The sequence below is a fragment of the Chaetodon auriga genome, chromosome 12, assembly GCF_051107435.1.
Source record: "Chaetodon auriga isolate fChaAug3 chromosome 12, fChaAug3.hap1, whole genome shotgun sequence".
Classification (NCBI taxonomy): domain Eukaryota; kingdom Metazoa; phylum Chordata; class Actinopteri; order Chaetodontiformes; family Chaetodontidae; genus Chaetodon; species Chaetodon auriga.
Window position 1 is genome coordinate 22,042,897 of NC_135085.1, and position 19,952 is coordinate 22,062,848.

At 46.6% G+C, this 19,952-nt stretch overlaps 1 protein-coding gene across 2 annotated transcripts in view; it reads right to left on the bottom strand.

Moving 5' to 3' along the window:
• Positions 1–18,632, bottom strand: part of kirrel1b (kirre like nephrin family adhesion molecule 1b) — a 73,017-nt gene extending 54,385 nt beyond the window's left edge. For both annotated transcript variants that reach the window (XM_076744536.1, XM_076744535.1), the window contains exon 1: positions 18,261–18,632. In XM_076744536.1, coding sequence (XP_076600651.1) covers positions 18,261–18,306 — 46 coding nt within the window. In that variant the 5' untranslated portion in view covers positions 18,307–18,632. The remainder of the gene's footprint in view (positions 1–18,260) is intronic.
• Positions 18,633–19,952: the final 1,320 nt, after the last annotated feature.

A 19,952-nucleotide genomic window follows, 5' to 3' on the forward strand; every position in this document is an offset into this window, starting at 1 on the left:
CCCCTTTTCTATCTCTATCATGTCTTTATGTATGGTGGTCTAACCCCCCCCCCCACCTCTCCTCCTCCGTTTCCTGTATTTCTCTCTCCCTTCTGTCGTTTCCTCTCCTCCCCTCCCCTCTCTCTGTGGTTTTCTCTGGCCACTTAATGGAATGCATGGCATTTCCTCCCTCGCTCCCTCCCCCTCCTGTTCTTCTTCTCCTCCTCCTCCTCCTCCTCCTCTCCCCATCCCTCACTCCGGCCCCCACCTCCTGTAATGAAACGTAAACTTTGACATTTGTCAACTTAGTCCTCCCATCAACAATTTGCAGTGTCCGGGGGCGGGGGGTTTACTGTAGCGTGGCGTCTCCGGGCTAAAGCGCCACTCGCGGCGAGCCCTGACCCTTCGCCCTGTTCTCTCGCTCTTTCCTTCATTTGCTCTTTCCTTCATTCTTCTGTGTTTCCTTTGGCTCCTTAATCATGTTTCTCTTCTTTCTTTCATGCAGTGCTCTCTTTCTTTCCTTTACTTTTGTTCTACTTTGTCTCTTTCGTTCCCCTTCTGTGTTGCCTGATAATCTCCTTTTCCTCCTTCAACCACTCTCTCCCTCTGTCTCCCTTTAATTCAATTCTCCGCTGGCTGATAATCTGTTTTTTTCCTTTCTTTTTTCTTCCACTGAGCACCCTTCATTCTCTTTCACTCTCTTTCATTCTCCAACTTCATTGATAAGGTCTTTTGCCCTTTTCCTCCCCTCCCCTCGTATTTCATATTCCAGTCCTCACAGCTTGAATCAATAGCAGTTTCGCAGTTAATTCCACAGCTCTACATCAATACCCAAAGGCTCCAGTCTCCTCCATCACCCCCCAACACCCCCCCGCCTGCCTACTATGAATATTCAAATGCGTATTATAATAAAGTGGTTTTTCTAAATGCATTAGCACTCAGAGAGGAGGGGGCTTCAATACAAAATGAAATTTCCACCATTTTGAAGGAAGCGTCAAACACATTTGCAACATCATTCACACAAACAAAGAAGAAGACGCTTTCTAGGGGACGATAGGTTAGTTTGGCTTTACTTGGATTTAAAAATGATTTTGTGCTTGTTTTTTTGTTTTTTGTTTTTTTCAACATGGAGATCTGCAGGAGAGGCAGAACAAAGCAAGGCCAGAGCCCAGAGCTTAATGAAGTGCTTTTCACGCATTAGCAAGCAGAGACGGGCTTCATCTGAAAAGTGAGCTTTGGAAAAACTGGCACGCGCTCCCGCAAAGTGATCGACGGCGTCAAATTTAAAGAAATGACATTAAAGGAAAGCGAGGGATGCTGCGTTTTTGTCTAAACGAATAGATTCATAAAGGCTTTTCACACTTTTTGAATGGTTGTCTTCAGGTTTTTCTTCCCAAAGTGAGTTTATTTTGGATTAAATCTCAAAGTGCTGAAGGACAAACCCGGCCAGCGTGTAGCACCAGAGCCAAAGACGTGGCTTTCTTTCTACCCCCCCTCCTCCTTTTTTCTATCCTCACGCATTTTCTCTCCCTCCTTCTCTCCCTCTATTCATCCCTCGCTCTCCCCGGCAAATCCAAAAGTTGTGTCGCCATGGCAACAGCTGCCGTCTGCGAAAATTACCTAAATCCCTCCCTGTTTTTTTTTTTTTTTTCCTCCACTGTGCGTTCCCAGCGACGTTCAATGGATGCTGTTTTGATGTGGGAACACACGATCGAGTCGGGGGGGGGGGGGCGAAAAAGAGAAAAGAGAGGGGATGTGAGGGGAACAACGGAGCAGAAAGAGGAGAGGAGGGATTAGAGGTGGCCAGACAGGCAGCCAGTCAGTCAGCCGGAGAGGGAGAGTGAGACGGAGAGCAAACACAGACGGGGCCGGACGCAGGACAACAAAAAGACAGACAACCCTGCAGATGCACGAAACACAAAGCATGTAAACAAAACAAAGAGTAAACAAAGAAAGGCAAGCCAAGGGCACATCAGCCAGCAGCAGACAGGTGGACAGACAGACAGGTGGACAGACTGACCCAGTGAGACAGGGCAGCGTGCGAGACAGGTAGCAGGCAGAGAGGAGACAGACATGTGTCGCCATGGTAACACTGAAACCAGTGAGTAAAGGAGAGAGGGAAAAAGAGAGGTGGTGGTGGTGGTGGTGGGGTGGGGGGGTTAAGAGGGAGAGATATAGGAAGCATGCCGTCCCCATGGTAACACACAAGGAGTGAGGAAGCGAGGCGCACACGCACACGCACAGAAACAACACAAAAGGCACGTTAAGAAAGTGGGAAACATCGCGCGTCACAGCCCAGCGTCCGTCTGCCGTCCCCGCACGGTGCCGCCACCTGATCTGCATCAGCATGTTCATGTTGTATGATGTGCTCATGAGAAGCCTGAGCCCACTTCTATGTGGCCAATTAGCTCTCAAACACGCCGTTTATGATCCCCGGACTCTGCCAGCGAGCCGCGGTTTTATCTCTGTGATGAAGAAGGCATGGAGTTGTGGAAAAACCCTGACGGATGGTGTAAATTATTACAGCTTGCAGCATTATTCTTGGTTGGATGGCGTACAAGGCAATCTGTTGTCTTATCATGTGTGTGAGACAAGGCCAGTTTCCAGGATCATGGCTGAGCCAATTCGGCAAAGACAATCACATTCAATTGAGATAAACCCTCGGTGGAAATCATGTAGCTGGGAAACTTCCCCAGAACGCTTATCAGACGCTAGTAATTACTCTTCAGCAAACACGCCAGCAGATTTGCAACTATTGTACCACTTAATCAGAGCATTGTGAAAGCAAAAAGGCTCGTGGCAGAATGTGACGAAATGAGTCAAGTTGCTTGACCTGAATGTGCTGCTGACTACAGCGACTGTCATTGCCAGGAAAAGAGTCACCAAACACAGCCTGCGGATTTACACTGAGAGCTAGTAGAGGCAGCATGGTCTGAATGAGCCCACTGTCATTGAACAGAGCCGAGCACAACACGGGAAACGGCACAGAGAGCTAGCGGCTAATGGCTAACCAGTTGGCGCCCGCTGCTTTCAAAGCTCATCAAGAGCAGCTACAGCTGAGCTCGGATGGAAACATATCTTTGCGGATCATTAAAATGCTTTTGGACGGCACTATTAAAAGTCAATTTGTTGCAGAGGAGGCTTTGCTCCTTGTTTTATTTACAAAATAAGCCATCTTAGCAAAGTCCATCAGTATTCACAGCGCTTGCATACTCTTCAGAACACAGATTGTTACCGCAGGTATCATTGAAAATTCCCCCTTTCCCTGGCGTATTTACCATTGTGTTGGGTCATTAATGCATGCTCAACTCATAATTACTATATTTCCAACAGCACTTTAAGGCAGCATAATTGCAGTGTGCGGCAGATGGCTGTTGGCTAACTGGCTTGCAGTTACGCCTAATGGCTATTTGCTATCGGTGTAAAACAGGCTAATGGTTCGCTGGCCAGCAGCTATAGCTTAAAATAGACAGCTGTCCTGTGTGGGCTCAGCCAGAATTGAAATGACTATGTGCTCCTCATTATCTGCTGCGGTGAATTCACCACACAATTATTATCCATAAAAGCAAAAGAAGGACGTGATGAACATTTCTTTCCTGTCTGATGTGCGAGCGCGTGGACGCTACATTCAAAAAGGTTAATTTATGTGGAGAAACTGGACCATGTTTATGTCTAATTGAAAAGGCCATTCCTCTTGAAAATAATTATCCTTGTGAAGTCGAGTGTAACAAATGTAAATGGTTAATGGATGTATATAGCATAAACGTGGTTCAAAGCCAGACTGCGTGGATGTTTATATGACATTCATGCTGTTTTTGTCTGCAATTTTATCTTCCAACTCAAGAGGGAAAAGAGCGGGAGACGGGGAATGTATATTCCTTTTCAAACAAGGAGACTAATTACAAGGGATTAAGTAATTGCATGGGGAATATTCAGGAAATCTTTCTCAAAACCTTTTGTTCCAAACCCCATTAATTTCACCCAGCTCCGTCTGCAGCGGGTTGACTTTATGTGAGCGGCTTCAAAGGACAAATCTACAAGATATTTTCCGTTCTGCTAAGAAAACAGCACTTCATGGAGGCAGGAGCACAGAAAGCTTCAATGTGGAAGACTGAGGCTGAAAAGTCACGCACCCACACTGCAACTTTACAGAGGAAGCATTTTATGTTGGAGAAGTTTTGATGAAAGTACACCACCTTTTTAATAATTTAGAACAAAATCATTCTGGTGCTGCTGGTGTGCTTTGCAAAAACTCTTCAAAAGTGTGCATAAAAGTACAAGAACATAACACTTGTTTATGAGACGGTTTTTCAGTTTCACTTGTGTCGAGGTCTAGAAACAAAATATGATGAGGGACACAAGAAAAACTCAGTGATCCAATGGCAAGCTATTGCTACTATACATGGATAGCATTAATAGCTACTTTGCTAACTATAGACTGTATAAAACATGGACGTCACCCTCAGGTTTCTGAAGAGCCATTGTGAAGCTCGGCGCCACCAAACTCCTGGCTAATCCAAAAATGGACAAAGAGGTGAAGCTGAAGTGGGCCAAATGAAGCCTGGTTGCTGAGACCAAGTCACTCACTCAAAGCGTCACTCAAAGCGGCCATGGCTGTAATTATGCATAACATTAAACCTTAATATAATACAACCAAGTGAGTTAAATAAAAATTTTGCTCCCCGTAGAGTTGTCATGATTGGGGAAATTAGCTACAGAGACCAAAATAGTTTTTTAAATGTGCTTATTTTTGCTGTGAAGTTGGCCATTTTAATATGGGGGTCTATGGGGATTGACTAATTTTTGTAGCCAGCCTCAAGTGGCCATTCGAAGAACTGCAGTTCTCTCTCTTCCACATTTTTCAGCCCTAGAGGTTGCCACTTGATGCTAACCCTTTCCCATTCAACTAACTGAGTATCTGCATTTGAATGGGAATAAAAAGAAATCCAACATGCATAGAAAACTGTATGGTTGCAGTAATGAACATCAGTGCAGAGCACAATAGAAGGGAAAGATATGATTGCTGGTGGAAAATGTGAAAAATGGTAGCACAGAATCTCCAGACACAGCTCAGCTTATTGGTAAGGAATGAAGCAAAGCTCTTATTTTACTAGTTGATTGAGTGAGTGGGGACTTAAGTGATTCAGGAACACATCAAGATGTTTTTGTATCGACAGAGGCCGGTTAAGGTGGTTCAAGTACATAGCACTGAGGAAGAGCTGTAGAAACTTACTAAGGAGAACGACCTTTAACCTTCCTGCTTTCACCAAAAGAAGCAGATAGCTGCATACTGAGCAGAACCAGAGTCAGGCCACAGCTTTCAATCCCCTGTCACAATCATTCAGAAATGGAGTGCAGCGAACAGACGGAACGACGTACATCACAACACCTGCACCGTTTGCTTTGTCTGTTAAGGCCACACGCACGCGGCGCCAACACCCACATCATCACGGATCGATACGTGTCATCATGGCAAGATATACCGTACCATGCTATTTTCCAGCACCGATGCACACCAACGGTCCAGAAAACCAGTATTTTATATCATGTTCACTCCCACTGGCCCATCCTGGCTGCTGTACCTTGACTACCTCTGCAGCCTGTCTGGTATCAAATGACAATATCCCTCGTGACATGAGCGTTTTGTATTCCACTGAAGTCGACCTCCATGTCTAAATTCACCATATAATGAATATCCACACTCACTCAAAGCACATTTCTTTGATTACCATCTCTGCACATTGTCTACTATTATACTGTGTGCACCTGCGCAGTCCATCCTCTTTGTTTACTCTACAGTACCTCACAGCTCTTTCACTTAAAAGCACTGGAACTTGAATGTGTCACTGCAGAAACCTCCTCTCTGTCCAGGTCTCTTATATTTTACGTTCTAAATATTCACCCTAAAATTGCACTGGCTCACGTTTGTATACCCCGTGTGGAGGATGGGGAATCGCTGACCCATGTTGACTCTTATTTTGGATCACCGTGTAGTTTCGGTGCGTTTGGGGGAAACAGATCGAGGCCTCTGTGGTCGGAGCTGTCTGAACCCTGGGACTCCCAATCAATCCTCCCCCCACCCCCCCCCCCACTCGTCTTTCTCATTGCTCGCTCGCCCTCTCCGCACAGTGATGGAGGTCATGTGTGGTCAAGAGCTGAGAATGGACAATCAGGCAGCAGCCGTACCCGCCATTATCCCTGCGGCTCATATCCCTCTGCCTCTCCGCCGGCTCTGTACAGACCAGCCATATTACCCTCCTCACTCTGCCATTATTGTCTTTAGCTCTCATTTACTGTCCAACACCGAGCAGCACGGGAATGTGTTCGTTTGTAACGAGTAATGTAAGGGATTACGGTTGAGATTCAGAAATAACATGACGTAACCAATCCCTACTTCAACACTACGGAGCATCATCTTGTTTGCGGTCTCACCCGGAGATGCGCGAGAGGGATTTTATCATCTTTGCATCTGTGCTTTCCAAACCAAAACTCCCAACTTTGGACCGAGAATCACCTGAGTTTTGTTCGGCGCCGGAGGGCAAACAGTAGGCCGACTGTTAATTAAACCACACTGTCCCGTTTTATCTTATTACACCTGTTAAATACAGAAGATGTTCGAGCTTCAAAGTGGCACTGATTCCTTCATTATGCTTCCTCAGTGTAAACTCTCATTTCAGGGTTTTCTTAATTGAGAATATCCTTAATGTCCCTCAATATAGAAACACAATAGTCTCCTGGATTATTTAACCATACTAATTGCTGTCAGTTTTAATTATTTCTTGGAAACATTTTCCAGCAGTTTGGAAAGAGGGATGGCTTTAAATGCAATCATTCCCAGAAGCCTCAGCTCTCATTGCTGTGGAGAAGAAGCCAGTCGGCGGCAGAAATAAGAGCCTTTGAATGTGGGAACAAAACACATCAAAGTTGTCGCCTAAACTTTCCTGACGCACTTCTCGTTTAGCGATTCACATTGGGTGAATTCAGACACCTAGCTATGAAAACTAGCAGCCACAAAAATGGCGGCAAGCCATGTGCTGATGCTCCTTGCAACTAGCAAACAACTTTTTTTTTTTTTTTAAAAGACCCACATCCTCTAACACCCCGGCTCGTCCTTTGTCCTGATTATTCAACCAGGAGAGTTTTCACGTCCAGCCGAGTCGTGAAAACAGGACTTTGACAACCTGAAGCCGGGACGTGCGGAGCGACTCCCCCCACTTCTCCAGTCCTCCGTAAAGTCGTGTAATCACTTTTTCACTGAGTAATGACTCATTAATGAAATCTTTTAATTAACTTGGCCAACGCTGCCTGATTGCTCTTCATCTCAGTACAGTCACTCCTCCTTTGCTCATCTCGCCTTTCACGTTTTCTCCCTATATGTTTTTTTTTTTTTTTTTAAAGTTTCTCCCAAGTCCTTTTTCTCCCTCTTCCTCCGTTGCTATGGTAACTCTCTCTTTCTCTCCCTCCGTCTCTCACCCCCACTTTCCCCCCTCTCTCTCTCTCTCTCTCTCTCTCTCCAGCGGCTGGTTGGATGGTTGCTATAGAAACAGACTTATTTAAAAGAAGAGCTAAGAAATTATCTTTTTCTCTCGCGCTCCCCAACATGCTCGCTTTTGCTCCCTCGCTTCCTCTCTTTCACTTTCCCCATCTCGCTCGCCCTCCCCCTCTTCCTCCCCGCCTCCCTCTCTCTCTCTCTCTCTCTCTCTCTCTCTCGCTTTGCCTCAATCACAAGCGAGCAGACCTGCTCTTTTATTTTCCTTTGGCTCTCGCTGTATATTGTGGATTTGCACACACACACACACACACGCACGCACACACACACACACACACACACACACACGCACGCACACACACACACACACACGCACACACACACACACACAAACCTGCAATCTCTTTCTTTCTTCATCTCTCTTAGCTGAGAGCTACACACACACACACACACACACACACACACACACACACACACACACTTTTTCCAATGGTCTCCCTCTCACACAAGCCTCACAATACCTTTGTTAAGGAATAGAAATACACAAAGCAGACACACACGTTTTCGCTCTCTCACACTCTCTCTCTCTCTCTCACACACACACACACACACACACACACACACACACACACACACACCCCTTGATGTTCCACTCAGGAGAACTTTGCATTGACTCGTTTCATTAATCCCACAGAGATTTACTTCATCATCTTTTGGGAACTGGGTTTTTGTCCCCTGATCGGACTCATAATGTGAGTTTCTCGACTGATTCGTTTCATTATCAGAGCATCTTTCTGAAATGTCTTTCTCATCCCAGCACATCAGCAGCTTCACATGAACAACACAACACCGAAGCAAACACAACAAATACATTAGGCTGCATCAGACATTAAGGATTAAGTGGCTGCAGTGTAATCAATCGAATCGCTTGTTTTTATGTCCTCACGGCATAAAGCTCGATAAGAATCTTTCACAGAAGACGTTTTGACAGTAAATCACAGGTGTAAACAGTAAAATTAATGATGGCTGAATTCCAATTCGCTGCTTCAGTTTCAAGGCGCTGTGCGTGTTAGCTCACTCACACTGTCCTGACCTTCTGGGACACTTGAATAGGTTGTTTGCAGTCATGTGACATTAAATTCAGATGGAGGGCAGGAAGTGAAAACCGCAATGGACGAGATGAAGGAAAGTTCTTACTTTATGAGTTTGAATGAGATTATGAGAGAAAGGCACAAACAGAAAATCGGAACATACGTTGGATGTGACCCTGAGAGGAGCGATTTTTTAACTGAACTCATTCAGACGTCGTTCTGCTGTGGAAACCAACTGAAAGCAGACTAAAGAATGGAGGCAAACCATTATTTTGTTTGGGTCTATCTTATGTGAAACTGTTCGCGCAGATTTGCTTGTAGCTCTTACTTTACATCTATCACCATAGATTCAAAACAATAGCTAATTTCCACCATTATCCGACTCAGCTGCCAATCGCAGATGGTTAACAAACCATTTTTTAGGCGTTTTTCGCTCAGTTTCTTGCGTTTTTAACCCTTTACCGACCCCGATAAAATCACTTCCTACCCTCCATCTGCAGCTCGCGCCACAACAAAAGAGCGACGTGACATCATTTGCAAGCAGCCTATAGAACTGAGCCAATGTTCACTTTATTATTTACACCTGGACTTCCTGTCAACGTGTCTGCTGTGAAAAGGGCCTATTGAGAACGACGACGGACGAGCGCGCTCACACTACTCGGTGCAACCATCCAAAAAACGTGGAGACACACTCGCAGTCTAATCTCCTCTCCAGAACAATGACAAATCTCACTCTGACATAATCTTCACATGTGACGCCATGACTTCATTTACCGCCACGGGATCGAGAGACGGGCAGCGTGACGTCACCGCCACCGCTGAGAGCTGCTGGCTTATCTCCGCTGCACCCGGCCATATCAGGCTTCACCGAGGGGAGATACTGTCAACCCCACCACCACCACCTCACCCAACCGTGCTCTCGCCTTCTCCTCTCCTCGCCTCATCGAGCCTCGCCGAGCGGAGCGGAGCCCGCGGTGTTATCAGTTCCTGATAGTTATCGACTTCCATTAAAACATAAGAGGGGGGAGAGGAGGAACAGGCAGATAGACAGACAGAAGGAGGATGGAAACACAAACAGAGTGGGTGGTGATGGATCCCGGCTTTCATCATCTGTAATCATGTTGTCCATCTCCATCTTCAAATCACTGCCTCTTCTTTTATCACCGTTTAAAATCCACCAAAGGAAAAGAAATAAAAGGGATAGAGGGATGTATTGAGCCTTCAAAAAAAAGGGGGGGGGGGGGCTTGGTCGTGGTGCCCACGCAATAAAATCATTTGGTTACACGAGTTCAGTTTCTGATAAGGGAAATAAGTTTGGAAAAGCCTCTGTGGGAAAGATCGGAAGGCGCTAAATGTTAAATTAAGTGGAAGTGGGGCCAGTGGATTCTGGGTCTGTGGGGTGCAGAGAATTAGGATTATGATCGTCACACATTTGGCTTTTGAAAGAGGAAGCATTAAATATTACAAACTTTTCCTTTAGCAGAAGCTCTAGTTTGGATAAGATATGCCGTTTTAATAGAATTAGTAACTGCCTGCTTCGATGAGGATGAAAGCAATGACGTGAAATATAGTGATACAGTAACGTCTGTACATCACAAACACATGTGTGGCACCAAAGTTTAGCACCGATACAACATCAACAATACTTCAATACTTTGAGAAACGTGTTTTCTGCAAAATAATAAAACAAATTAATGTTCTAAAATCTTAAATATTGCCTGAGCACGAGCGTTTGATGCCACCTTTTGGAGCTTGGTGGTTTTCGATCTTTTGATTATGCTTTATTTTTAAAGATTTTTTTTTTTTGCATTTTGCCTTTATTTTTTATAGTGTACAGTAGAGTGACGGACAGGAAATGGGGAGAGAGAGAGAGGATGACATTCAGCAAAGGTCCCCGGCCAGATTTGAAGTGATGATGCTGCAGTTAGGCGGTACGTGCCCCACATGACCCCCAGGCCTCGATCATACGTGTCAGCATCGAGCCCAGTGAGCAGGTCTGTATCTGTAACCGCGTCTGAATAATCTGTCAGTTCGGTGATCTTTGAATTGTTTTACAGTGTTACCTGATGTATGGAGTAAGTGCAAACACACACACTCAGTCATCCGACAGCATGCATAATCCAGAGCAAAGACAAAAAAAAAAAAAAACCTTGTGATAGCGATCTTGTAATGGATCAGATTGATTTAATTCACTGCTCCGGACAATTTCTCATTCTTAATCCTCAAGATGTCTCTGAATGGATTTTACGTGGGAGGCCCATTCAATTGTTCTCCCTCACCTCCACGCATGAGGCTCTCAGACAGTGAGCGAGCGAGCGAGCGGGAGAAAACACAGGCAGACAAAGGAGGCGAGAGGGAGACGCAGAGAGGGAGAAACTTAAACTACCTCCTCGCTAAGCTCATTTGATCTCAGTCCTTTTTGTTGACATTTTTCCTTCACATGAAAAGGAAGCACTTTCATGTTTTCGCTGCTTTTACGCTTGATGTCTGCATTTCTTTGAAAGCTCCTCCTTGGAGAGGGTGGCCGGTTTGGTTTCTCACTTTCGCTTCCAAAAAAGCTGAGCGGGGTTACTTCCAGCCTTTTATCACTTTTATTGAATGCTCCTGCGGAGAGAGGAGACCCACTTTATTTATCCGTCCAGGGTGGAGGACTCTGCCGAGGGCGGAGCTCTGTGCATTGCAGCGTGTTGCTTGGAACGGCGGTGAAATATGCTGGAAATGCCTGGAAAACTCCAGGCCTGCTCTCCCAGGAGAGCCCCATCTATAATAGGGCCGGCTGTTTCCCTCTGCTCCCTCGCTGGAACCCTCTCCACACATAAATCTCTGCTCCCCAGCCCTCCTCTCCTCCTGCTCCTCCTCCTCCTCCTGCCCTCATCCACTACTGCATCTCTCTGCTTCTTTCTTTTTCCTGAACTCCTTCCTCACTCCTCTGCCCTCTTCCTCCTTTTCATCTCTCCTATCTTCTTCTCCACTTTCCTGCTCCTTTGCTCCAACCTTTGCCAAACGATAAATATGTGCTCCCCAACCCTGCTCTCTTGCTCCTTTAGTCTCCCTCTTCATCCCTCCCCTCTTTCACTCCTCTGCTGTCTTCCTACCCAAAATTCTGCTCCCTTTTTTGTTGTCTTCATATCTCCTCTCTCCTCCACCCACAAGTGTTTCCTCCATCCATTTCCACGCCTCCTCTGACAATTAATCTCCTCTTTGCTGCCCCCCTTTGCTCGTCTGCCCTCCTCCTCCTCCAAATCTCTCCCTGTTATCTTCTCTCCCTCCATCTAATTCTTCATGTTCCAGCACCTTTGCTCCAACCCTCACCAAACAATAAATCTCTGCTCCTCAACCCTCCTCTCCTCCTCCTTTAGTCTCCATCTTCAGCGTTTCCTCCACCCCCCTCTTTCACTCCTCTGCTGTCTTTCTACCCACATTTCTCTCCTCCCCTTATTTTGTTGTCCTAATATCTCCTCTCTCCTCCATTCGTGTTCCTCTGATAATTAATCTCCTCCTTGCTGGCTCCCTTTACTCGTCTGCCCCCTTACTCCCACCCAAATGTCTCTCCTCCTCTCACCTCATCTGTTTCTCTTCCCCTGCTCCCTTGCTCCAACCCTCTCACACATAAGTCTCTGCTCCCCAACCCTCCTCCGCATTTCAGTCCCTGCTCCTTTCTTTTTCCTGTACTCCTTCCATTAAGTGCTCCTTCCTCCATTTCAACTGGTGCTCAACTCTCCTTCACTCCTCTGCCCTCTTCCTCCTCCAACTCTCTCCCTGTCATCTTCTTTTCCTCCTCCTAATTCTCCATTTTCCAGCTCCTTTGCTCCAACTCTCTTCTAACAGCAAATCTGTGCTCCCCAACCTCCTCCTTTTTTCTCCCTCTTCATCCATCCCCCCTTTCACTCCTCCGCTGTCTTCCCACCTACATGTCTCTCCTCCCCTCATTCTGTTGTCTTCATATTTCCTCTCTCCTCCATTTGTGCCTCTTTCCTCCAACCACAAGGGTTCCCTCCATCTCCACACCTCTGACAATTAATCTCCTCCTTGCTGCCCTCCTTTACTCATCTGCTCCCCAACCCTGCTCTCCTCCTTCACTCTCCCTTCAGTTTCTCTTACTGCTCCTTCTGTCCCCCATCCATTAATGTTTCCTCCACTCCCCCTCCATCCTCCCCCTTTCTGCTGCCTTCCTTCACTCCTTTGCACTCTTCCTCCCCACAATTCTCTCTTGTCCTTATAGTTTATTCTTCTCCTCCCTTTTAATCTACTCCCTCGCTCCAACCTTTCTCTCCTCCTCCTTCACTCATGACTCATTCCTCTGGCCTCACCTATACACTTCTGAAGCCCCCGTCTTCCAGTTTCCTCTCCTGTCCTATCAGCATTTCCTCCCTCCATCTCTGCTCCTCCTCTGAGTGCCCACAGAAATCTGCTGCCCTCCTTCCCTCCTGTTACCTCCCACTCCTCTTTACTTTCCTCCCGCCTTCATTTTCCCACAATTTCCTTCTTCACTCTTACCACCCTTTGTCTGCCTCTTCCACCCCTTTATCCTCCTCCCACCTGAATTCCCCCCCTCTTTTAGCACCTTCTCCTCTTCTTCATTTCTCTCTTGCACTCCTCTGGCCTCATCTACACTTTCTCCTTCTGCCATCTTTCCATGAATCCTCCCTCTATCCTCCTCCTCTCACTAGAATTCCTCCCCTGCTCTTATTCTCTCTTCCCATCTTCTCCTCTATTTTTCTGCTCCACACCTGTACTCCCCATCCCTGCTCTCCTCAACCTCCACTCCTGTCAGCCCATTCTCCTCCTCTGCATCTCACTCCAGCCCTCATCCACATTCCTTTCCTCCTAGGCCCTCCTTCGATCCTTCTTCTCCCAATCTGAATGTCTCTCCTTCCCTCATACCTTCCTCCTCCTCTTCTTCTTCTTCTCTCCCCTCATCTACTCCATTATTTTCTTTCTATTACAGTTCTCTGCATGTCTTCTCCTCCCCCTCCTTTCCCTCGCGGTCCACTACTCCTCTCTCATTCACGCTGACATATCAGCCAGATTGATGGGTGTCAGTACTAATACCAGTCGATGCCCTCTGTTAGGATCGGGGCACTCTTCAGTCTTTCACTCAGTCACACACACACACACACACGTACGCACACACATCAGCCCGTGCAGAGGAGGGAGAATTTGCCAGCGTCGTTTCAGCAGATTACTAGATTATCGGGGCATCGTGGCGAATTAAGCAACAGCTAATTGTGGCAGTTATTTTATTTATTTATTTTAATTGCTGTTCCTTGTCGCCTCAGATTACGCTTCTCGCACCATAAGGAAATCAGATCTGTCAGGTACTGGAGGGCTTTGGGATGAGGCCCACACACACACACACACACACACACACACTTATCTCCACCATGTTGTATGAACCTCTGCTCTGCTCTTAAACAAGGCTTGTCATGCCATTTTTAATTATCTTCATCTGAGAGTACAGTGTGTTTTTGTTTTTTATGAGTGGTTTTCTAACACCAACTTAGAGCAGCAGAGACCTTTCGTATTCACTTTCATGGCACAGTCAGGACAGTATGGCACTAATGGCTGGAGATTTGATTCATCTTAAGGGCCACTCAGCGGTGCTTCAGATGATGAAAGAAGAAGAACAACATGTCTTGTTCATCTATATTGAACAACAGCGATAGTACAAAAGCAAACTGTGGGGCCTTGATTAATATTCTTCTTTCTTGGTACTTGAATTTTTAACTCTGGATTAAGAACACAAGGCCACAAGGTAATTCCACCATCTGGTCTGATAAAACCTGTTTTTAATGCAGTTCAAAACAGGCCTCTGCCCCGGGGCCCGGACCTTCAGGGGCCCTGGAAGTTCACTTTTGTTTGCTGTAATTTGATTAGCTGTAAATTTGTTTTTGAAAATCGACCATTAAAGGGATAATATCAACAAAATTGGTTGGGATGCTGAATTTGCAGTTGATCTTGACGTCTTAGTGAGTGTTCGGGAGCAATGGGGAGCAATTTTTACTGCTAAGGAAAGTGAACATACTGTCAATTATTCTATATCCTCTGAGGAAAGCAGCAGAGATACGACAGTCACGTTACAAAATAATCTACCTGGAATGTGTGTTTGCACTTATGTGACGAACAAACACAAGGCCTCGCCGGATGACGTCGCATTTTGATGCGGCAAAAGTTGAGCCAGGTTCAAGTTTTTTGAGGACGACGGTGCATTTTTTCGCAGAAAATCTCTGCATTGGCACCCCTGCTGCGTCAACAGTGTAGCCTCATTTAAATAAATTAGGGGGAAACAGAGAACATGATCTTATACAAGAGCCCTATTTAAAACTCACTGTACAAAATGTTCATTACAGTCCTATGGCCCCATGAGTTTAATGTGTCTACTAAAAAGCCTCAGGGTGCATACACAATGCATGAGTGGCGGTGTTGGTGGTTGGAGGAGGTGTCGACGGCCCAAGAAGGGCCTAGTTTTTACCAAACAACCTGTTTTGTCCACCCATGCAACAGTGGATCTCCTGCAAAATCACTGAATCGAATAGCTGAATACTTGGAAATTGAGGCTGCGCTTGTGAAATCTAGTATAGCAGTGGTTCATGGTCGCGAGCTGTTGTGCTTTCCTCCAAATCTTTACATGCTGTAAATGCCAAAACAGTTCTGACTTAACCCACAAAGCCCCATCTGAGAGTATTTCTGATGTTAGATGATTCAGAAAGGAATTACACAACTGTTAGAGGGCGGAACAGCGGAGAGCTTGAAACTAATGATCAAAGACAATCTCCTCATACAGTCTGTCACTGCGCTAAGTTATAGCAAGTAGAATGAATCATTTTGGGGTGTGTGAAGGCTCTCGGCCGTGCAGGTCACTGCGTATCAAAGGCAGCTGGACTGGCTTTGGGTTCTTGAAGATGTTTTGGATGAGAGTCCAAAGAAAGTCCAGTTGCCTTTCTAGATGCATGTTCAGAGACCTTTCTGTGCCCCTGGAGCCCACTTTGGTGTAAACCTGTGCTGATGTAAACCATCAAACATTGATGGTCCAGCTGGGTTGCTGTTGAAGGAGAGACCCGAGCCAACAGGGCCTCCTCTTTCTCTCCCTCTGCTTCCTGAGCGCTCCTGCTCTGCCTCTGTTTATCCTCAAACATCCCCTCTTGTCAACAGATTAGGACTGAACCCCGCTGTCTCTTCCTTTCTTCGTCTCTCCCTGCCTCCATCTCTCTGTCTTTTGGCCTGTCTCTTTACATCTGCGCCTCTGCTCTTCTTGTGACGGGAGAAAAGAGTCAGGGGAGGAGGAGGGGAGAAAAGGGAGAAAAAGAAAGTCTATGTGTGTGTGTGTGTGTGAAAGAGAGGGAGAGGAGGGAGATGGGACAGGTGCTTGCAGTGCAAGAATCGCTTTGCTTGCTTTGCTTGCATGATCAGGCTGCAAAAATGTTCAGCTAAAGCAAAAGTGCTGTTCAAGAATCGACTCCGAGAAATAGGCTTCCTCGCCTGTGGCCAGACCGGCGCTGGCAGCGGTGTCGGATCACAGCGGCAACACACCACATCCGACCCACACGCACATATACACATACAGGGCCGGACTGTAATTACAGAGGCCCACAGACATGCGGTCAACCACACGGAGATGTAGCCGGCCTGTGTTTGGAAGCCAGGCACACCGCTGGACCGAGCAGTAAATCAGCAGAGAGACAGTCAGAGCTGTCGGCAGGGGAAAGCAGGCAGAGACACCTGGAAGACTCCAAACAGGCTAAACACACATTAGGCTGCAGCTGCTGCATGTAGGGGACGGATTCACTCTGATCACATTTACAGGCTTACACCGGCTCAGCTGGAGACACTGATCTGCTGCTCTGCTCTGTTCTCTGCTCCTCTGCCTCTCGTCTGTTCGTCTTCTGTCCTCTTTTGTTCTGTTCTGTTCTGTTCTGGCCCGCTCCGTTCTGATCCGGTTTTTCTTCTTCACTCCTGCTTTGGTCTCTTTTGTTCTGTTCTGTCCTGCCGTCCTCTTTCTGCTCCGCTTTGTTTCGCTCTGTTTGATTCTCCACAGCTCGAATAATCAAACTTTACTCTCTCCACGCTCGTCTTTCGTCCGGCTACAACAAACACTCAGTAGCTTTGGTCCTAATTAATGCGAGCTCCTTACAATATTGATTGATTGACATCTATCATAATATCAGCTGATTGAATCTATTCTCATCCACAGACAAATGCACCCATCATTCAATACAAGACACTCAGACCTTTTTCACCGTATGTACTCTACTACTGCTTTCAATTGTATAAGCAATAATTTTATTCTATTCTATTCTATTCTATTCCAGGCGGTCAGATATGCTCCAGCCTGGGAGCTCCTCTGACCGTCTGTCTCGGCAGATCACTGTCTGTGGTTCATCACACCGGCGGCCCGCAGCACCGGGGACCCAGGTGCTGAGGCAGGTACACATAAACAAACACACACACACACACACACACACACACACACACACACACACAGTTGAACTGTTCACATCAGGCTTCTTCAATTAATCATCTCTGCCTTTGGAGCTGTGACTGCCCTCAAACACAAACGCACACTCATCCTCTCTCTCACTGAGGCGTGTGTGTGTGTGTGTGTGTGTGTGTGTGTGTGTGTGGAGAAAGAGAGGGCAATCTATCAAGGTGATCGATAAATAGGGACATTAATATTAGTAATGGGGCACTCCTCCAGTCCAGTGAATATGTCTCCGTCTTTACGGTAAAATATGAATTTTTCTTGGCACCTGCACGTTTGCAGCGGGGCCGCGCGCACGGGCACGAGCACGCGAGACTCTACCTGCATGCTAAGAAGATGATGCACTGGTCTCTATTATCTCTCTCTCCTCTCTCTTTCTCTCTCACACACCGACTTTCTGTCTCGAGGGTCACTTGCGCTTTACTCTTCACTCTTTATCTACACATACAAAGACACTGAGATTAAATGAATGCACGTGCCTGGCGCGTGCGTGCCGTATGCGTGTGCGCGCGTATGTTGGAAATTGATCCAGTGTGACTCATGTTAAAGCCCGGTGACCAGCATTGGATCCTCGCCTCATCAATCATCCCCGGCTGCCAGGCTATGCGCAGTGTGTGTGTATGTGTGTGTGTTCGCGCGCGTGCGTGCGTGTGTGTGTGAGAATGCGCGTGTTGGTAACACAACCTCTGTTGACCCACACTGCGTGCGTTTGTGTCAACCAAATCTAACTATTCATGCGTTTCAAAGGTCACGTCAAAGCAATGTCGTGTGCAGATGCTCCACATCTCTCTCATAAACGTGTAATTGAAGAAAAATGAACGCAGCGCGTCTGGACCGTTTGTGTCTGCACTCTGAATCTCATTTTTCTCCCAGCAGAGCAAAGACCCTGAACACCCCACGACTCTTTTCCCTTCAGCGCCCCGTAATGATGATGTCCAGAGCAGCGCAAATCTATAACAACATAACACATTTACACACGCGCACAGATCCACGCGCGCGCACACAGCCAGACATGTAGATGCACACACACACACGCACTGCCAGCACCGACAGAAAGGCACCCACACAGCGCACAGACGCCCGCACACAGCAGGGTAAGGAGGAAGGGTAAATGAGAAAGAAATCGGGCGTTAAGAAGAAACTTTTCGCTGTTGTCTCAGCAGTTCAGGCTGAGTGTGTGTGTGCGTGTGCGTGTGTGTGTGTGTGTATAAACATCTCTCACCTTGGTTCAAAGTGATCGCCAAAGTTATGATCCACAGGGCTGGCATGGTTCAGCCGAGCGCATTCAGATTCCTCCCCTCGGCTCTGCTTCCCCGAAAAGACACCATCAATTCCTCCCGACCGGGTGAATTTAACCGGAATCCTCTTTGAGTCATGAGAGTGAAAGCAGCCAAATTTAGAGGAAAAAAATCCGGATCCTCTTTTTCCTCTCTCCTCCTTCCCTTTCCTCCACTGGTTTGCCTGCTTCTTCCGTGCGTAAAATAAATCTGTTTCCACTTTTTTCTCTTTTGGTCTGCTCTCTCTTGGTTTCTCAGTCTGCGCCTCTTTTCCTCTCTGCGCTCTAGATTCCCATTTACACAGGACTGAATTCCTCTGTCCCTCTTCTCTCTCTCGCTCTCTCTCTCCCTCCCTCTCTGCCGCCCCCCCTCCTCTCATACAATCAGTAGCACACACACCCTCCCTCCTCCTCCTCCTGCTCCACCACCACCACCACCACCACCTCCTCCTCCTCCACGCCTCCCCGCTCCAACCCTCCGTTTTGGGCACCTCAGAGAGGAGGTGAAGGGCGCTCCAGCGGCCGCAACTTGAACTGCGCTTTAAACGTGAAACTTAAACCATCAAGTGCTTTAAAGTCACGACTGAATGAACCCTGAGCGCAGAATATTCGGCTTGTAAATGTTTTGAAATATTTCTTTTTTAAAAAGTTCTGAAAATTGGCAGTGTCGGTGTGCGGTTATGACGTTAATTAAATCACTTTTCTTTACAAAATAAAAGCATATTCTCATGCATCACAGAGGGGTTGTCACAGTTTCAGCAGTTTCAGGGTTTTAGATTTCCAGATTTCCGCATGTCTGTCTTTGTCTTTGCGTTTCTCACCGGTTTTAAGATGGCGCGTGAAAGCCGGACGCGGTTGTTGGATCTGACTGCTGAGCCAGGTGAGTGCCAATCAGCCGAATTAACCCCGCCCACACAGTCTGATGAAGCGGATCCGTTTTTGAACGTTAAACTCTTAACAAAAAATAACCAAGACTCTTGTTTTCGGCCACTATTTTCTAAAGTCGTGAAAATCCAACATTATAGAGAAATACTGAAGTCGTGTTAGCTCTGCTGAACCATCAGAAATTTGGATTTTGTTTCCTGCTGTGACTCCCTGCACGAGAAGTCCCGTCAGTCAATAAACGACTGTCCTGCACGCATGTGGATCATTAAGTGTCACTTTAAAATTTTTACAGAATAAATAAGTGACTCCATGGTGTCGATGTGATATTTCCATCTCAGTCTGTTCCTGTAACCTCGGAGTTAAATTCACTCATTCTTCAGGAGGAACTCAGAGTGTTTGTCTGGCATCCAGCAGTTAAAGTGGCTTCTTTTCAGGAAAGCTTGGGGTCAGAAAAACCAAACATTTTAAAGAACAAAAGGCTTTACAAGTGCAAGTAGCAGCTACATGATTCAACAGGCTGCAAATGCAGCATTAGGTTGCAGAATACACAATCGGTAAAATCAGTATTTTAATCACACCTGTGCTCTTCACCACTCAAATGAGGTCAGCTTTGGCACTGCTCACTTGTTGGCACAGACATTAATGCATTTTGCTCAGTTTTAACTGGATCACATTAGTCTGGTGACGTCTGGGCAACAAGACAGTTCAGCAAAAATAAGTCCACACGGACTCTGACTCCTCACTGTAACTAGC